At 42.6% G+C, this 14623-nt stretch overlaps 1 protein-coding gene across 1 annotated transcript in view; it reads right to left on the bottom strand.

Moving 5' to 3' along the window:
• The window catches only part of PARP14 (poly(ADP-ribose) polymerase family member 14), a 50360-nt gene that overhangs the window by 20604 nt on the left and 15133 nt on the right, over window positions 1-14623 (bottom strand). The window contains exons 11-21 of the mRNA XM_077923472.1: window positions 14460-14609; window positions 13377-13439; window positions 12134-12301; window positions 11060-11281; window positions 10381-10962; window positions 9530-9675; window positions 8764-8938; window positions 7174-7459; window positions 4287-4353; window positions 1877-2114; window positions 10-143 (exon numbers count right to left, since the gene is read on the bottom strand). Coding sequence (XP_077779598.1) covers window positions 10-143; window positions 1877-2114; window positions 4287-4353; window positions 7174-7459; window positions 8764-8938; window positions 9530-9675; window positions 10381-10962; window positions 11060-11281; window positions 12134-12301; window positions 13377-13439; window positions 14460-14609 — 2231 coding nt within the window. The remainder of the gene's footprint in view (window positions 1-9; window positions 144-1876; window positions 2115-4286; window positions 4354-7173; window positions 7460-8763; window positions 8939-9529; window positions 9676-10380; window positions 10963-11059; window positions 11282-12133; window positions 12302-13376; window positions 13440-14459; window positions 14610-14623) is intronic.

Raw genomic sequence — 14623 nt, 5'->3', positions numbered from 1 at the left:
CCTTAATACCTGATGAAGATCAGTTTCCTTCTTGGGCACATTCTCTTTGGCAGTTTTTTCATGCTGTGTGACCACCAGCTTCAATGTTCCTTTTCCCTCTAGGTCAAGTTCATGGGTCTCTTTGGAAAGAACCCTTTGCCTCACTGAAACAAAAAAATAAATTACTGTCATCATGATAACAGAGCGACCACCATGCTGGCTTACTGCTCCTTGGTTAGGCATGGGAAAACCTGCAACCATCCAGATGCCAGACTACAACTCCCATCATCCACATGGAACATGAGCCATGCTAACTGGAGCTGATAGGGGTCAGAGTCTAGAGGGCCTTTGGCTCCCTATCCGTGTAGAGATTCTAGAAATGTTCATGGCTATGTTCAGGCAGCAAAGAGAAAGGGCCAAGCAGTTTTGTTTGCAGTCAGTTTCATAATGACTAAGCGATCCCTCTCCACGCCAAAATAAATAAGAGATGTGTATCTTCTTGAATTCCACAGTTAGTATTTGGACTCATGACTGATGTGAGCAAGCCTTCCTATTTTGAGTGACCAGACACCAAAGGTCAAACATCAGTTTCAATGGAATTTAGGATGATAAATCCTGATCTGGGGATAGAATTCTTTAATCCAACAGGGAGGCAATCAACTCCACCACATGATAAAATTCTGAACTCAACAGGCACAGAACTAAAGGAATTATATTGGTGTGGGGGTATGCAGTCATATCTAGTCTGAAACCTCTTTGACTTCCGATTATTTTGTTTTGCTTATTTCTCTATGTATCTTGTGGCTAACGCCCCAGTTTCCTTCCTTTTGTGGTTCTTCTTTATCTCTTTCTCCTTCTTCAATTTGCTGAGTAGGGGATATTCAGAGAGTGAAGGTGGTTATTGGTACATTTGTTTGTTTTTCATTTTAATTAACAGAACTGTTTTATGTATGCCTACATAACGACGAAAGAAGGGACACATTTTCAACCTTTGTTCCTTAGTGAGCACGAGGATGTCCCAGATGATAATATCCCTCCCCTCACACCAGCTGCCCCCCATAAGCCATATTTCCCTTGTGCTGTACTACTCCTGTCTAGTAGAGCTGTTTCTATCTCACAGGCCACTTGCTGGACTCTTGCCCCTGGTTAATCACAAGACAGCTTCTGTCAGGATTGCCAGGGGTTTCACTTTTACGTTATTAGGTTTAGCTACAGACTTAGGGGGACACGGGTGGCGCTGTGGGTTAAACCACAGAGCCTAGGACTTGCCGATCAGAAGGTCGGAGGTTCGAATCCCCGTGACGGAGTGAGCTCCCGTTGCTCGGTCCCTGCTCCTGCCAACCTAGCAGTTCGAAAGCACGTCAAAGTGCAAGTAGATAAATAGGTACCGCTCCAGCGGGAAGGTAACGGCGTTTCCGTGCACTGCTCTGGTTCGCCAGAAGCTGTTTAGTCATGCTGGCCACATGACCGGAAGCTGTACGCCTGCTCCCTCGGCCAATAAAGCGAGATGAGCACCGCAACCCCACAGTCGGCCATGACTGGACCTAATGGTCAGGGGTCCCTTTACCTTTACCTTTTACAGACTTAGGGAGTAGGTTTAAGATTGCAACCCAAGGAATAAGACCCAATAGACACAGTGAGGGGCTTCAGTTTACACAGAATGGCGCTGTTAAAGCAGTTTAGCGTGACTAAACCTGAAGCCCCTCTTTTTGGTGTCTCCTATGCGGGAACGCCCTTCTTTTTAATATTTATTAAAGGCACATAACAACTCGCCCCCCTTCCCTCCCACGAAAGCTGCAAAACTACTTTCTGGAAGCGTCCTACAAATGCATCGAGGGGGAGCACCAGTCCCAGGAAAAGAAGGGGAATTTTCTCCCTCCCTCTCTCTCTCTCTTACCTTCTTCCTTAGCAAAGCAAACCAAGACCTGTCCGGATTGCAGCTGGATCTCACACTCTCCGCCTCCCGACTTCTTCCGGCTCTGGAAGTAGAGCAAAAGTTTGTTTCTCAGCTGTTTGGGGGGTTCTGGGGTCCCCCAATCCGCCTGCACCCGCACGGCGAATGGAGACAAGGGCCTCCTCCCCTCCGCCATGTTGCCGAAAGTGGCCGAGGAGCCGTCACTTTCATTTTCGTTTTCCTATACGATATATGGGCGCCGCTCCCGAGCCTTTTCTTGGCTGTGACGCGATATTGGGGAAAAGGGAAGGGCCGGTGGGTGGTTCCCTCCGCCTCCAACCCGACCCTGGCCACCCCTTCCTTGCCTCCGGTGTTTTCCAGGAAGAAACCCGAGCAAACCAGTGACAGCTGGAGTGTAAAGTAGAATCAGATATTCGACTGCTAAAAAGGCTAAAAAGGAGAGAGGCAAAAAACAGCCGACCAAAGCGGAGGCTGGTGCCCCAAAACGGTAACTGGAGAGCTGTATCGTAGATGGGTATTATTCACACTACGTTGGAGCAGAGTTTTCGACGTCCTCATCGTTACAGCTTTCAGACCTTTCTTCCCGCATCGCCTTTTTTTTTTTTAAAAAAAGCATTTTAATTTCGTGTTCTACCTCTGGGTAGAACATGTATTTATTGGAGTGCCAGTTGCTGGTAATGGCAAGGGAAGAGCGCGCAGCCTTGGAGTGCGGCGGGCGGGGGGGGGGAGAGGGGGGGGAGATTGACAGCTGCTCCTGAAGTGTAGTTTAAATTCATTCCGGAATCCCGCAAATGATTTACGGATTTGTTTAGTTATTTTAAACAAATTAAAAATGCCCATATGCAATTAACAACTATAGACTGAGTAACAAGTTTTATTAATCCCATGTGGGCAACTGTGATTTCATATGTATAAATATGAAGATCCATCTTTAAGTGTCTGCAGTTTGTTCAATTCTGGGCTGCTTTCAAATTAATTTGTACACTAGGGCAATGATTATCACTAGGGCAAGGACACTTCTCCCCTTTCCTCTTGCTGAGTGCCCCCAAATCTGCTCTGGATAGTTGAGAATACCCCAGAACAAATGGGAAGGGCGCAGGGGTGGGGGAGAACACAAAAAAGTCCTTACACTGATGGAACATTGCTGTGTTGAATACAATGTGATGATTTTTAAGTTCGTGTTTCCTGTTGATTAATAAACCACATGAATGTGGCTTTGTGAAACTGGGGTGTTTATTTGGAGCCTTGATTTAAATAGACTGAACTAACATGTCCTAGCAGTTCGAAAGTACATCAAAGTGCAAGTAGATAAATAGGTACCACTCTGGTGGGAAGGTAAATGGTGTTTCCGTGCTCTGCTCTGGTTCGCGAGAAGCAGCTTAGTCATGCTGGCTACATGACCTGGAAGCTGTATGCCGGCTCCCTCAGCCAATAAAGTGAGATGAGTGCCGCAACCCCAGTCGTCCTTGACTGGACCTAACGGTCAGGGGTACCTTTACCTTTACCTTTAAACATGTCTTCATAAAACAGTCTCCGGTCCTGGTATTGTAACCGGTATTGGTTCTTCCACTAGGATAACTGGGGCACATCTCTAAGAGAATGTCAAGCAATTTTATAAAATAAAACCACTCAACTAATTCCAGCCTAAAACTATGGATAGCTTGTACTAAGCAAAGTCTGCATTAACTACTATATTTCCCTGCATCCACTCATTAAAAGTTGCAGGAGCTGCTGGGTGGGCCAGTGAAGCCTGATCTGAGTGGCATGCAAGTCCAGAGGATATCCAGAAAAAGGGATGTGAATCTGCTTACAACAAGGTCGATCCTTAGCTTAAATCAAGAATATCTTGGAGGAAAATGCTGGTGCTATTATTTCTTGTTTGATAGCTGGTCAGTAAATTTCTAAAATGATGAAGTTTGGGGTCTATGCCTGTCAAAATATCACACCGACTCTACATCCTTCCAAACCTGGGAACAAGTGTTTGAAACTCCCATTGTTCTAGGCGCATTTTGCAACAGGGAATTTCATTAGCGTGGGCAGTTTCTGAGTTCTGGGCGCAGTACTGTGCCTAAGATTTCCGATTAAAACTGCAGAGTGGAAGGAAAGGACCTTTTTCTGCCTCCCCACTTCCAGCTACTCCCTAAAGACTGGAGAAGAGACCCTCTTAAGAATATTAGGTGGGTGGGCAGGGGAAGGACTAGACTATGTAAAAAATGAATATAACATTTTAGCTGCAATTCATTTTCAGCTTTGTATTCTTGTAGACGTTCCGTTGTTGCACCCATAACCTAAGTTTAAGGTACCATTTAGCTCTTAACTTTCATATCCGTTTCTAACACTGCCTGAAAATTATTCTCCCTAATCTCAGACATAAGAGGCTGACTGCAGTTACTCTGATGTACTGTACACATGAACAGGGTTCGTTACTCCACATTTTCAGGACTGGTCCGTGACGTGTCCTGGATCAAATGAAACAAATCATTTTCGTCTTTTAGTTGGAATACTTTGTCCTTTTAGTTTAGAGAGGAAAGTGTTTTAGATTATGAAAAGTTGAATTGATTTTGGAGGGGAGGAAAACTGCGTATTATAATTAATAATAATAATTTATTATTTATACCCCACCCATCTGGCTGTTTCCCCAGCCACTCTGGGCGGATTCTAACAAAATATTAAAATACAATAGTCTGTCAAACATTAAAAGCTTCTCTAAACAGGGCTGCCTTCAAATGTCTTCTAAAAGTCTGGTAGTTGTTTTTCTCTTTGACATCTGGTGGGAGGGCGTTCCACAGGGCAGGTGCCACTACCGAAAAGGCCCTCTGCCTGGTTCCCTGTAACTTGGCTTCTCGCAGCGAGGGAACCGCCAGAAGGCCCTCGGTGCTGGACCTCAGTGTCTGGGCAGAACAATGGGGGTGGAGATGCTCCTTCAAGTATACTGGACCAAGGCCGTTTAGGGCTTTAAAGGTCAGCACCAACACTTTGAATTGTGCCTGGAAACGTACTGGGAACCAATGTAGGTCTATCAAGACTGGTGTTATGTGGTCTTGGCGGCAGCTCCCAGTCACCAGTCTAGCTGCCGCATTCTGGATTAGTTGTAGTTTCCGGGTTACCTTCAAAGGTAGCCCCACATAGAGCGCGTTGCAGTAGTCCAAGCAAGAGATAACTAGAGCATGTACCACTCTGGCGAGACAGTTCGTGGGCAGATAGGGTCTCAGCCTGCGTATCAGATGGAGCTGGTAAACAGCTGCCCTGGACACAGAATTGACATGCGCCTCCATGGACAGCTGCGAGCCCAAAATGACCCCCAGGCTGCACACCTGGTCCTTCAGGGGCACAGTTACCCCATTCAGGACCAGGGAATCCTCCACACCTGCCCGCTTCCTGTCCCCCAAAAGAGTACTTCTGTCTTGTCAGGATTCAACCTCAATCTGTTAGCCGCCATCCATCCTCCAACCACCTCCAGGTACTCACTCAGGACATTCACTGCCTTCACTGGTTCTGATTTGAAAGAGTGGTGCTTTAAGTGGCGCTTCACTAAAAAAACCCAAAAAACTAAAAAACTCTTACCTTCCTTGACTCTGCTCCTTAGCCATGCTATCCTCCTCCTAAACTTATTTATACCTTTCCTAATTAATTGTACATTGTTTATCCTAGTTTCAAACACGCTGAGCAACCTGAAAAGGTTCGACCCTTCCAAACTTTCCACTTCAAGAATTAAAATAAAAAAAGTTTTTTACTCAGCAAGTAAAAAGAAACAAATTTTAAAGAAACAAAGTATCTGAAAATCAAAAGGATTTGAAATCGAAAGTAATCTTCTTTGTTGGATACATTTTAAAACTGGATACAAATAGAAATTGTGTCCCCTAGAGGGAGCCTGTCAGTTTGTTGTGAGATTTGGATCGTGGGACCAGCCGTTTGACCTTGAACAGAAATGTGTTGGAAGGAAGGTTTGGTGTCTGCCCTTGGTATGACAAATGCTTTGCTGGAGCAGCTGTATGAGAAAATGAACTTGATGCATGAAAAATTGGACTTGATGAGTGCTGTGGCCAGTGAATATGATTTAACAGGGAACAAGGATAAAGAAGTTATACAGCGACCAATTCAGGAATCTGGTTTGACAAGGCAAGTCCAAGGGCAGATGAAGAAGGAAGAGGTAGTGATTACTCCTCAAACAACACAAATGGAGAGCCCCAAAGTCCTGCAGGAACAAAAGCCACTGCGTTGGAAGATTGAACTTGGAAAGTGCTGGGAAGTGTTTGAAGTTAAGGAAGCTCTTAACTCTAGTGGGACTAGGTGAACAACTATCTTTTGGATAAATATTTTTTGGATTACAAAGATGACGACGGAGAGTGGGACTGGGGGGAAGGGGCCAGTCTGACCAAGGAAAATGGAAATTATTACCGGATGGAACCCTCCGGAGACCCACTCCCCAAGAAACCAACAATAGATAAAGAAGTGCGTAAGTACAAACAAGAACAAGAAAATCTGCAGAAGGGGCCTAGAAGAGTCTTAAGGGCCTCGGACATAAGAACACCAGATTGATGGACTGGATGTAATGGACAGAAAGGACTGACATGACCCGAAACCAGGAAGAAAGGACGTTGGATAAAAATTAGAGATATCAAGGGAAATTCTTTTGTTAATTTTGGAATTAGTGCAACATTAATGAAATATTAGGGAATATGCTGGAAAGGAATTAAATTGGCTTTAGCAGAAATGATTTAAGGAGATATGTATCAATATGATGTAAACTTTGAAATTTTAAGATTTTTAATGATAAGATAAGGTTAAAGAGATTAAGGTAAATTGAATAACATTATATTAAAAGATGGAAAGGTTATGTTGAATTAATAAATAAGATAGATTGTGAAGACTAATCTTTTAAACTAAAATTGAGAAACATGGGAAGAATTTGCTGGAATAACAAATTAAACTAGAATACAAAAAGGGAGGTGTGAGGAGGTTCAATAAATAAGCAAATGAAAAGTTGTAATCTGAGATTTGTATTTTTCTTCTTTCTTTTTTGGTTTTTTTCTTTTGTTTTTTTTTTTGCTGTATTTTTCTGTTTTTCTTCTTTCTTTTTTCCTGTTTATGTATTGATGAAATTTTGAATAAATATCATTTAAAAAAAAAAAAGTTTTTTACTCAGCAAGTAGCCCAAATCAACATTTTATTTCGTAATCAGATCCATTTATGTACAGGTAATACAGTATCAGCATGCTACTACATAACAAGAGGCACTTCTTTTCATCAGGGTAAGTGCAAGATACAGAAAAGTTTACTTCTTAAAAGTGATGAGATATTCTGGATATGCCTGGATATCATTGAAAATGACAAACAAGCAAGGTTTAGAAACATTATCAGTCACACTGTCAAAGAGAACAGTGGGATCGGCTGCATTTTTGGGTTTGGGGACAACTAATCCTTGCGCTCCAGGGCAATATTCTCCGGTGAGTACTCGAGCAAGGTACATGTACTTTTTCCCATCAGCTTCTGGTTTTGAATAAGTATCACAGGCAGAATACTGGGCATTTACAGCAAAATAGGTTCCATTTCCATATGCTGCAGCTGTAAAGATAAATGAAAAGTTTAAAGCAGCCAGTAATTGCAAAGTACCATTATCCTTTCACTCTTGAAAGGCCCCAGCAACACACACAGTTTAACAGACACTTAACTGGGGAAGTTTCCTTTTCCTATTAGCAGACTACAAGTCATTGCAGTGATGCTGCTAACAAAAGGGTTTTTTTAAGATGGCAGGTCTGCCTAAGGGTGTGCTTTTCTCATTCCAAGGTTCAACCTTGTCTATTGACTGTGCTTTCTTTCTCTATATACTAGCAACACAACTTTCCTTCATTGCCTCCCCCCACCCTGCACTAATTAGAAAATACTTGCCTCTCACCAGAGCCAAGGAGAAGGCTTCTAGCCTGGATCCCAAGATGCTCTTGCAAAACTAAGCTCTGCCATGTGAGCAGAATTCGGTTCATGCACCTTGGGAGCAAAGCCATCGATTGTGCTTGCCATTTACCCATCTAAGGGAAGTGGCGCAGGGTGGGACAGCTTTTTCCTGCCTTTCTTCAAGGCACTGTTTCTGCAGAGGCTCAGAAAGAAGGCAGAGGAACCATCTCCTCCTTGTTCCTAAGCTGTCCTGGTACTGCAGAGAGCTCTGTTAAAAAGGAAAGGCTTTTTACCTTGCTTCTTGTGCAGAAGGAGCAAGCAGCTCAGATCCTTAAAAAGCAAAAAGTTACCCTTGCACTATTTGGGGATGACCAAATTCTTAGAAAAGAAAATCTAATGTAAAAAAAGGAGTAAATCTACTATCCAATGCAGTCTCCACTTGCCTTGGGAACACTATTACACTTACTCTTGTCAAGCAATAAAGGCTCAGCCAAAAATTCTGAGAGCCTCTGAGAATGAGAAGAGTCCTTCCTAATCAATGAATAGCCATAACCAGTTTGCAGCCAAATTTGTAATACAAAAACAGAGTTTCAAGCAGCTGCAGTTTTTCTTTTCAGCCATAAACTGTAACCAGTGAAAGGGAATACTTATACCTTTTCTCCTCTTTTATAATAGAGACATAATCAGACACACTGCACCGGGGTGGGGTACAATTTGTCCTTTTTACAATATTGCAAGATGAGCACTTTTAGTAAATGACTAATAAAATTAAATAAAAATAATAATCACAGATGGGGAAGGTACAAAAACTGAGTATTGTAAATGCTGAAATGACAGTATATGTATCTGCAGACATTGATGCACAACAGTCACTCTCTTTTTAACCCCATACATAGAAACATGAGAGAATAATGTGTTTGGCACATGAAGAGTCACTAGCCATTCATACAAAAGCCACACTTTGATAATCAACTAACCGTGCATTCCTGCATAACTTCGATTAAACCCGTAATAATTTATGCGCTTTATCGATGTAAAAGCTGTTCCATGAAAAAGGGACTTCTCATTATTTGTATGGCCATTTTTGTCATCCATCTCCTTCTTTTTTATTTGGTACTGCTGCCATTTGTAGGGATTTTGGATCCTCTCGATCTACAAGTAAAAAGACAGAGCACCGATAACAACCAGTATCATCACTAGGAATAAAAAATTTAAATCACTTGAACGAAGGAACATATTTGGACCCTTAGGGTGAATCAACCCAATACAGTGGTATTTTGGGTTACAGACGCTTCAGGATACAGACGCTTCAGGTTACAGACTCCGCTAACCCAGAAATAGTACCTTGGGTTAAGAACTTTGCTTCAGGATGAGAACAGAAATCATGCAGTGGCGGGGCAGCGGCAGCAAGAGGCCCCATTAGCTAAAGTGGTACCTCAGGTTAGGAACAGTTTCAGGTTATGAACGGACCTCTGGAATGAATTAAGTTCTTAACCCAAGGTACCACTGTACTAGCTACTGCTTCCCAGTAGCATAAGTGCTAAATGGTCATAGGCAGAAATGCTTCTGAATAGCAGCTTCTAGAAACCGCAGGAGATAATGCTCTTGTTTTTAGGTCCAGCATGGATGTAAAAAAACAAACAAAAAACATGTGTAGAGGGACCCTTGGTATAAGCTGTGTACTATGAAAGGAGGGACCCCGCAGGGGGAAAAAAAACAAGACTTTGAAAATAATGTTTTTACCTTTTCAATAGTAAATACGCTGCAAGTCTGGAGAAACATCTCCTTGACAGTTTGATATTCCTCCGTTTCTGGTTTTAGCTCCACTACTTTGACATGTGCTTGCCCCATGTCTTCCCACTGTTCAGGTAAGTCCACTGCCAGATTACCTGTGTAATGAACATGGTGCTGTTAGTGCCATGACTAAGGGCATACAAGCCTATTTCAGGACACACTTCAGTTTCGGTATGAACTTTCAGCTTGAGGTTTCAAGCTAGTATTTTGAGCGGCACTGTTGTCATTTTAAATTGGTGAGTCCTTATCACGGACAAAGGCAAAATCACTTGAGAACACAGAACAGGGTTGGGAAGGAGTTTGGCCTAGGTAGATTCATAAAAGCAAGACAGACAGGCTTGAAAGCCCACATTTGGCCCCTGTAGGAGACACAGCTATGTATAACTCAGGAGAAGACCAACTCCTGGGCAGCTGACTTGGAGCAGTTGGGTCTGACTGAACAAGTTAGCTATTTGCTCTATGCAGGCCTCAGTCAAAATAACAGTTTTCTAGCCATTAACTCAGTTTCTAAATAAGGAGGAGGAAGAGAAGAAAAAGACCCATGCAGCACCATGCCATCTGCGAAACCGCACTTAATAACTTGCAATACGGTTACACAGCAGGCAACTTTCCATATAAGCAAATGCCCAGGAAGGTTGCCGGTGGAAAGCAAGTTGAGGTTGGATCTGGACTCAAGGCATATCTCCTTCAGAGCTTTACTAGGCAGAAATGTTGGAGATGCACAAGTGTGTGTTTGTGTGGGAGACACAGAGAATACAAGGGACAGAACTGATCAATTTGTTCATGCCTTAGAAGCTTACCTTCAGCTTTTGATACACGGCGAAGGGTGATGCTTCTCCCCTGGTTATCCACTGCACATTGTTTACTTGGGTCCACTTTGTAGCTTTTGTTCCTTATGGTTATTTCAAGCTGGTGTGCTGCAGATTCTAAATGCATATTTGTCAGGCTATCAAAGGCTTTGTATTTCCCATTGTCTTCATACTGCCACTCTACAAAGTTGCTGAGAATATCTGCCTTTGACTGCTCCTCCATGCTTTGGACCATGCTTTTAATTATTGAGCTGGCCGTCAAGACATCTTTGGTTATACCAACAATATGGAGGGAAGGAGAAGAATCTTTATACTCTAGCCTAATAGCAACATGCAGCCGCTGCTGAAGAGCTCTCAGTTTTTCATATTCACTTTCTCCAAAGTTTGAGATCCATTTATCTGAGACAACTGTTTCATACTGGCCCTTCAAAATCAGATCCTTCATCCAAAATTCTGCCTCTTCGACTTTCTTCCGGCTATCACCACAGATTTGAAAAATGGTTGGCTCTACTGTTCTCTCCAAAAGTATTGTAGGTTTAGCTCCCTCAGCAGATTTTCTGAAGCTAAAGAAATCTGCAACAGAACATCAATTCAGGGACAGGTTATGCTTTTAACTACTTAATGCATCTGCAATCAAGAAGTTCTACACATATAGAAGCCATCTACTTACCTACTAATCTAGAAAAAATGGAGTTTGACGAGGATGTGCCACCATGCTTGCTAGGTGCAGCTTCTTTTCTTTGCATACTTGCAAAAAAAATACTTAGAAGATGTGGCTGGAAAATTACTATTTTTATCATCTTCACCTGTGGAGAAGGTGTTTGACTTATGAAGTCTACTATAGCATCTATCATATCATTGGCCACTGCAGCTGGGTCACGTTTTGCTTGACCTGCAATAATAATAAAAATTCTGGACTAACAACGGAACAAATAAACTATCTTAATGAACCAATATCAACGGAAGAGATAACTATTGGCATAAAACAAGCAAAAAATAGGAAAATCGCTAGGACCTGATAGACTCACACCTGCCTATTATAAAAAAATTAAAGAAATCATAATTCCTCCACTGAATGAAGTAATGAATAGAGCCCCAAAAGGAGACGGCATACCCAAAACTTGGAAGAAGGCATTCATAACATTAAGTTTCAAATCTGAGAAAGAGATACAGAACCCCAAAGACTTTAGGCCCATCTCACTATTAAACAATGATTATAAACTTGTTTCGGCTATTTTGGTAAAAAGAATGAAAGAAACTCTGAAAACATACATACGTGAAGACCAAACAGGCTTCTTACTGAACAGACAGATGAGGAATAATAGAAAAAGAAATGATAAAGTAGTGCTTATATTTTTAGACACAGAAAAAGCCTTTGTGCAATACTGTATTACCCAAACACACACACACACACACACAATGCACACACCTCTATTCTCAACCCAGCAGGCAAGAACCATTATCACGAGTTCAAAATGATATCTCAGCCAGCCAAAAACACTCAAGGAGCGTGTGGGGCAGGGCTGATGAGGAGTGGAGCAGTAGTGTCAACGATCTTAACCTTCCCCGTGTTTCTTATTTAGTATTGTGGTGCCACTTAGTATTTTTGTTACAATTGAGTGGTGTCTACATTTTGCTGAATAAAGAATACAAATACTGAGCCACTACCATTAGCACCACTGGAAGTTCAATTATGCCACCCACTTACTGCTGCACCATTGTTTTCCCTCAGGGCAATACAGACCTGTCCCAATTGCAGGAAAGGCAATAGAGGAAAATTGCCTTTGTTCACATTCCACGAGAGCTTTGGAGACTTGTGCCTTGGTATCTTCTTGGGCCACAAGGTGGATTACATTTTTACACTTCAGGTTTCCTGCTTGCGTGCATATGAGATTGTTGTGAGGCTGGGTAGCTGAAAGAAATGAGGAGCGGGGGGAGAGTGATATGTGGAACAAACTAGGCAGCCTCTACTCAGGAGGAGTATATGCCTTCCATCTTAGAAGCCTTTCCATACAATTTTTGCATGCACAGAGCTCCCATATCCTTCCACAATTTTGTTCCAGAGATATCCTGTTCTTCCAGTCCTGAAACAGCAATATTTCATCTCCGGGGCAGATGCTGTTTTGCCCTCAACAACATTCACACCAGGAAGGGTGTTAGAAATAACCCAAATATCCAATTTTCTGTGCTGCTTCCCATGCCCTCTAAGCAAGCAGGGCCTCCCCTCACTGCCTGCACTTTATACCACTGATAAACTGACAAGCAACGCAGTTCTGTTTAAGAGGGAGATATTTATGTCCCCAGGTATGCAAGATCCATTCTGTGAAGCTGTTCAGCCCACTGAGGACCAAAGAGGCTATAGCAGGGCTGCACATTTAGCCCCACCCACAAGACCATGACAATTCTCCTGGTCCCTCACAGAATAAGGAGTAATCTCTGCAGCAGGCAGTCTCCACAGATACAAAAGTTCCCTGCACAACTGAGAATTCCTCAGGGACAAAAAGGAGCACACACTTCTTAAGTTTGCCTGTGTGAAGCAGGAAGCAGAACCCACTGACTACTTGGAGAAATTATTGGCTACCACGACCAGAAGGAAGAAGACAGGGCTCCTACATACAGATGGCTAACATTTTACTTTACCTTCTGCAGCTAAATGAAATGAGACACTTCATAGCCATGTGGATGACCAACATGCAATTTCCTGCCAAATCACAGACACTACTTTTGTACTGGCTGTATACAGTTAAGATCCAATAACTTGTTGAGGATCAATTAAGGAGCAGGGAAGTGCAAAGTAACAAATGAGCAACAGTCACTCTCAGTTATCTTCGGGCATAAACAGCATTTAACATGTTTCACTGGCCTGTAACTACTCATGCTTCAAAGATCAAGAAAGTTGTTGGCATTCACTACTGACCACCACTGCTGGGCAGCGGTGGGGAGGGGAACCAAACCCACCCCTGCTTATGTAAAAAGTAGATTTGTACCTAGTTGAGCACATTCCTGTTCCATCCCTGGTCCAGCTCCATCCAGAATTGCTTTGGAAACACCTTAAATAAATAAAAATTACATTTCTCTGAGAAAATAAGATTACCAGTAAAGATTAACAACCCACATACAAAAAAATTCCTTCCAGTAGCACCTTAAAGACCAACTAAGTTAGTTCTTGGTATGAGCTTTCGTGTGCATGCACACTTCTTCAGATACACAGTGTATCTGAAGAAGTGTGCATGCACACGAAAGCTCATACCAAGAACTAACTTAGTTGGTCTTTAAGGTGCTACTGGAAGGAATTTTTTTTGTTTCGACTATGGCAGACCAACACGGCTACCCATCTGTAACCCACATACAGCAAAGGATACATGCACATATAGCCTTAACCAAGTTCCTATGAATGTAGCATGCATGCATAACTGAATTCAGTATAAAAGGAACATTCCCATGATAGATAACAATCAGGTGCCTGGTGAGGAACTGGAAGCAAAGTCAAGGCTCTGCTTTGTGGTCCAGCTCTCTACTGCTTATATAGAGACAAGCATTTTATTACACATCTGCATCTGATGCTTTGTAAAATCCCTATCACTTGGGCAGAATGATACTGAAGACCAAGCTATACCGGGGTAGGAAAGCTCAGGAAATCCCAGGGCAATTTTTCGACCACAGTGGGATCCCCAAGAACAGAATGGCTGAGGCTTTCTATTGATGTCAAAGCATACACACAGTTGCTTCTTTTTCTGTACAGCACACAGCTGTGTGTGGAGCACGGGTGTGTGTGGAATATGACTTCTCGACCACAGGTATGTTAATTACAATCCCCCGACCTCCAATATTGCAGTGGAAGGCAGCAATGGTTTAATAGTTCTGTAGAAAGTGTATCACATGCCTCTGCCAGCTATGGGACAAACTAGAACAAACATCATTCTTTTCAATTGAATTAGACACATAGCTACGAACAAGGCACTCGCTTATCAATACTGGAATGGTAAGGTTGGATGGAGTACACCCAGGCATATATACCAATTACAGGCAGACTGGTTCCGGGGAATGACCTCATAGGTTTTGTAACATACCAACTTTAAGATCAAACGTGGTATTGGTTATGTTCACTATAGCATCTGTGGTTTCTTGGGTGATATCTCCACATTCCACCTGCAACAGAACTGAGCCAATCTGCATTTTATGAACTCCAGACTTTGGCGATGAAATACTCCCAAAGGAAGCTGTAAAGGGGAAA

The sequence above is a fragment of the Podarcis muralis genome, chromosome 1, assembly GCF_964188315.1.
Source record: "Podarcis muralis chromosome 1, rPodMur119.hap1.1, whole genome shotgun sequence".
NCBI classification, from domain to species: domain Eukaryota; kingdom Metazoa; phylum Chordata; class Lepidosauria; order Squamata; family Lacertidae; genus Podarcis; species Podarcis muralis.
The sequence above is the reverse complement of the archived record's forward strand: the minus strand, read 5'-3'. Positions and strand labels throughout refer to the sequence as shown.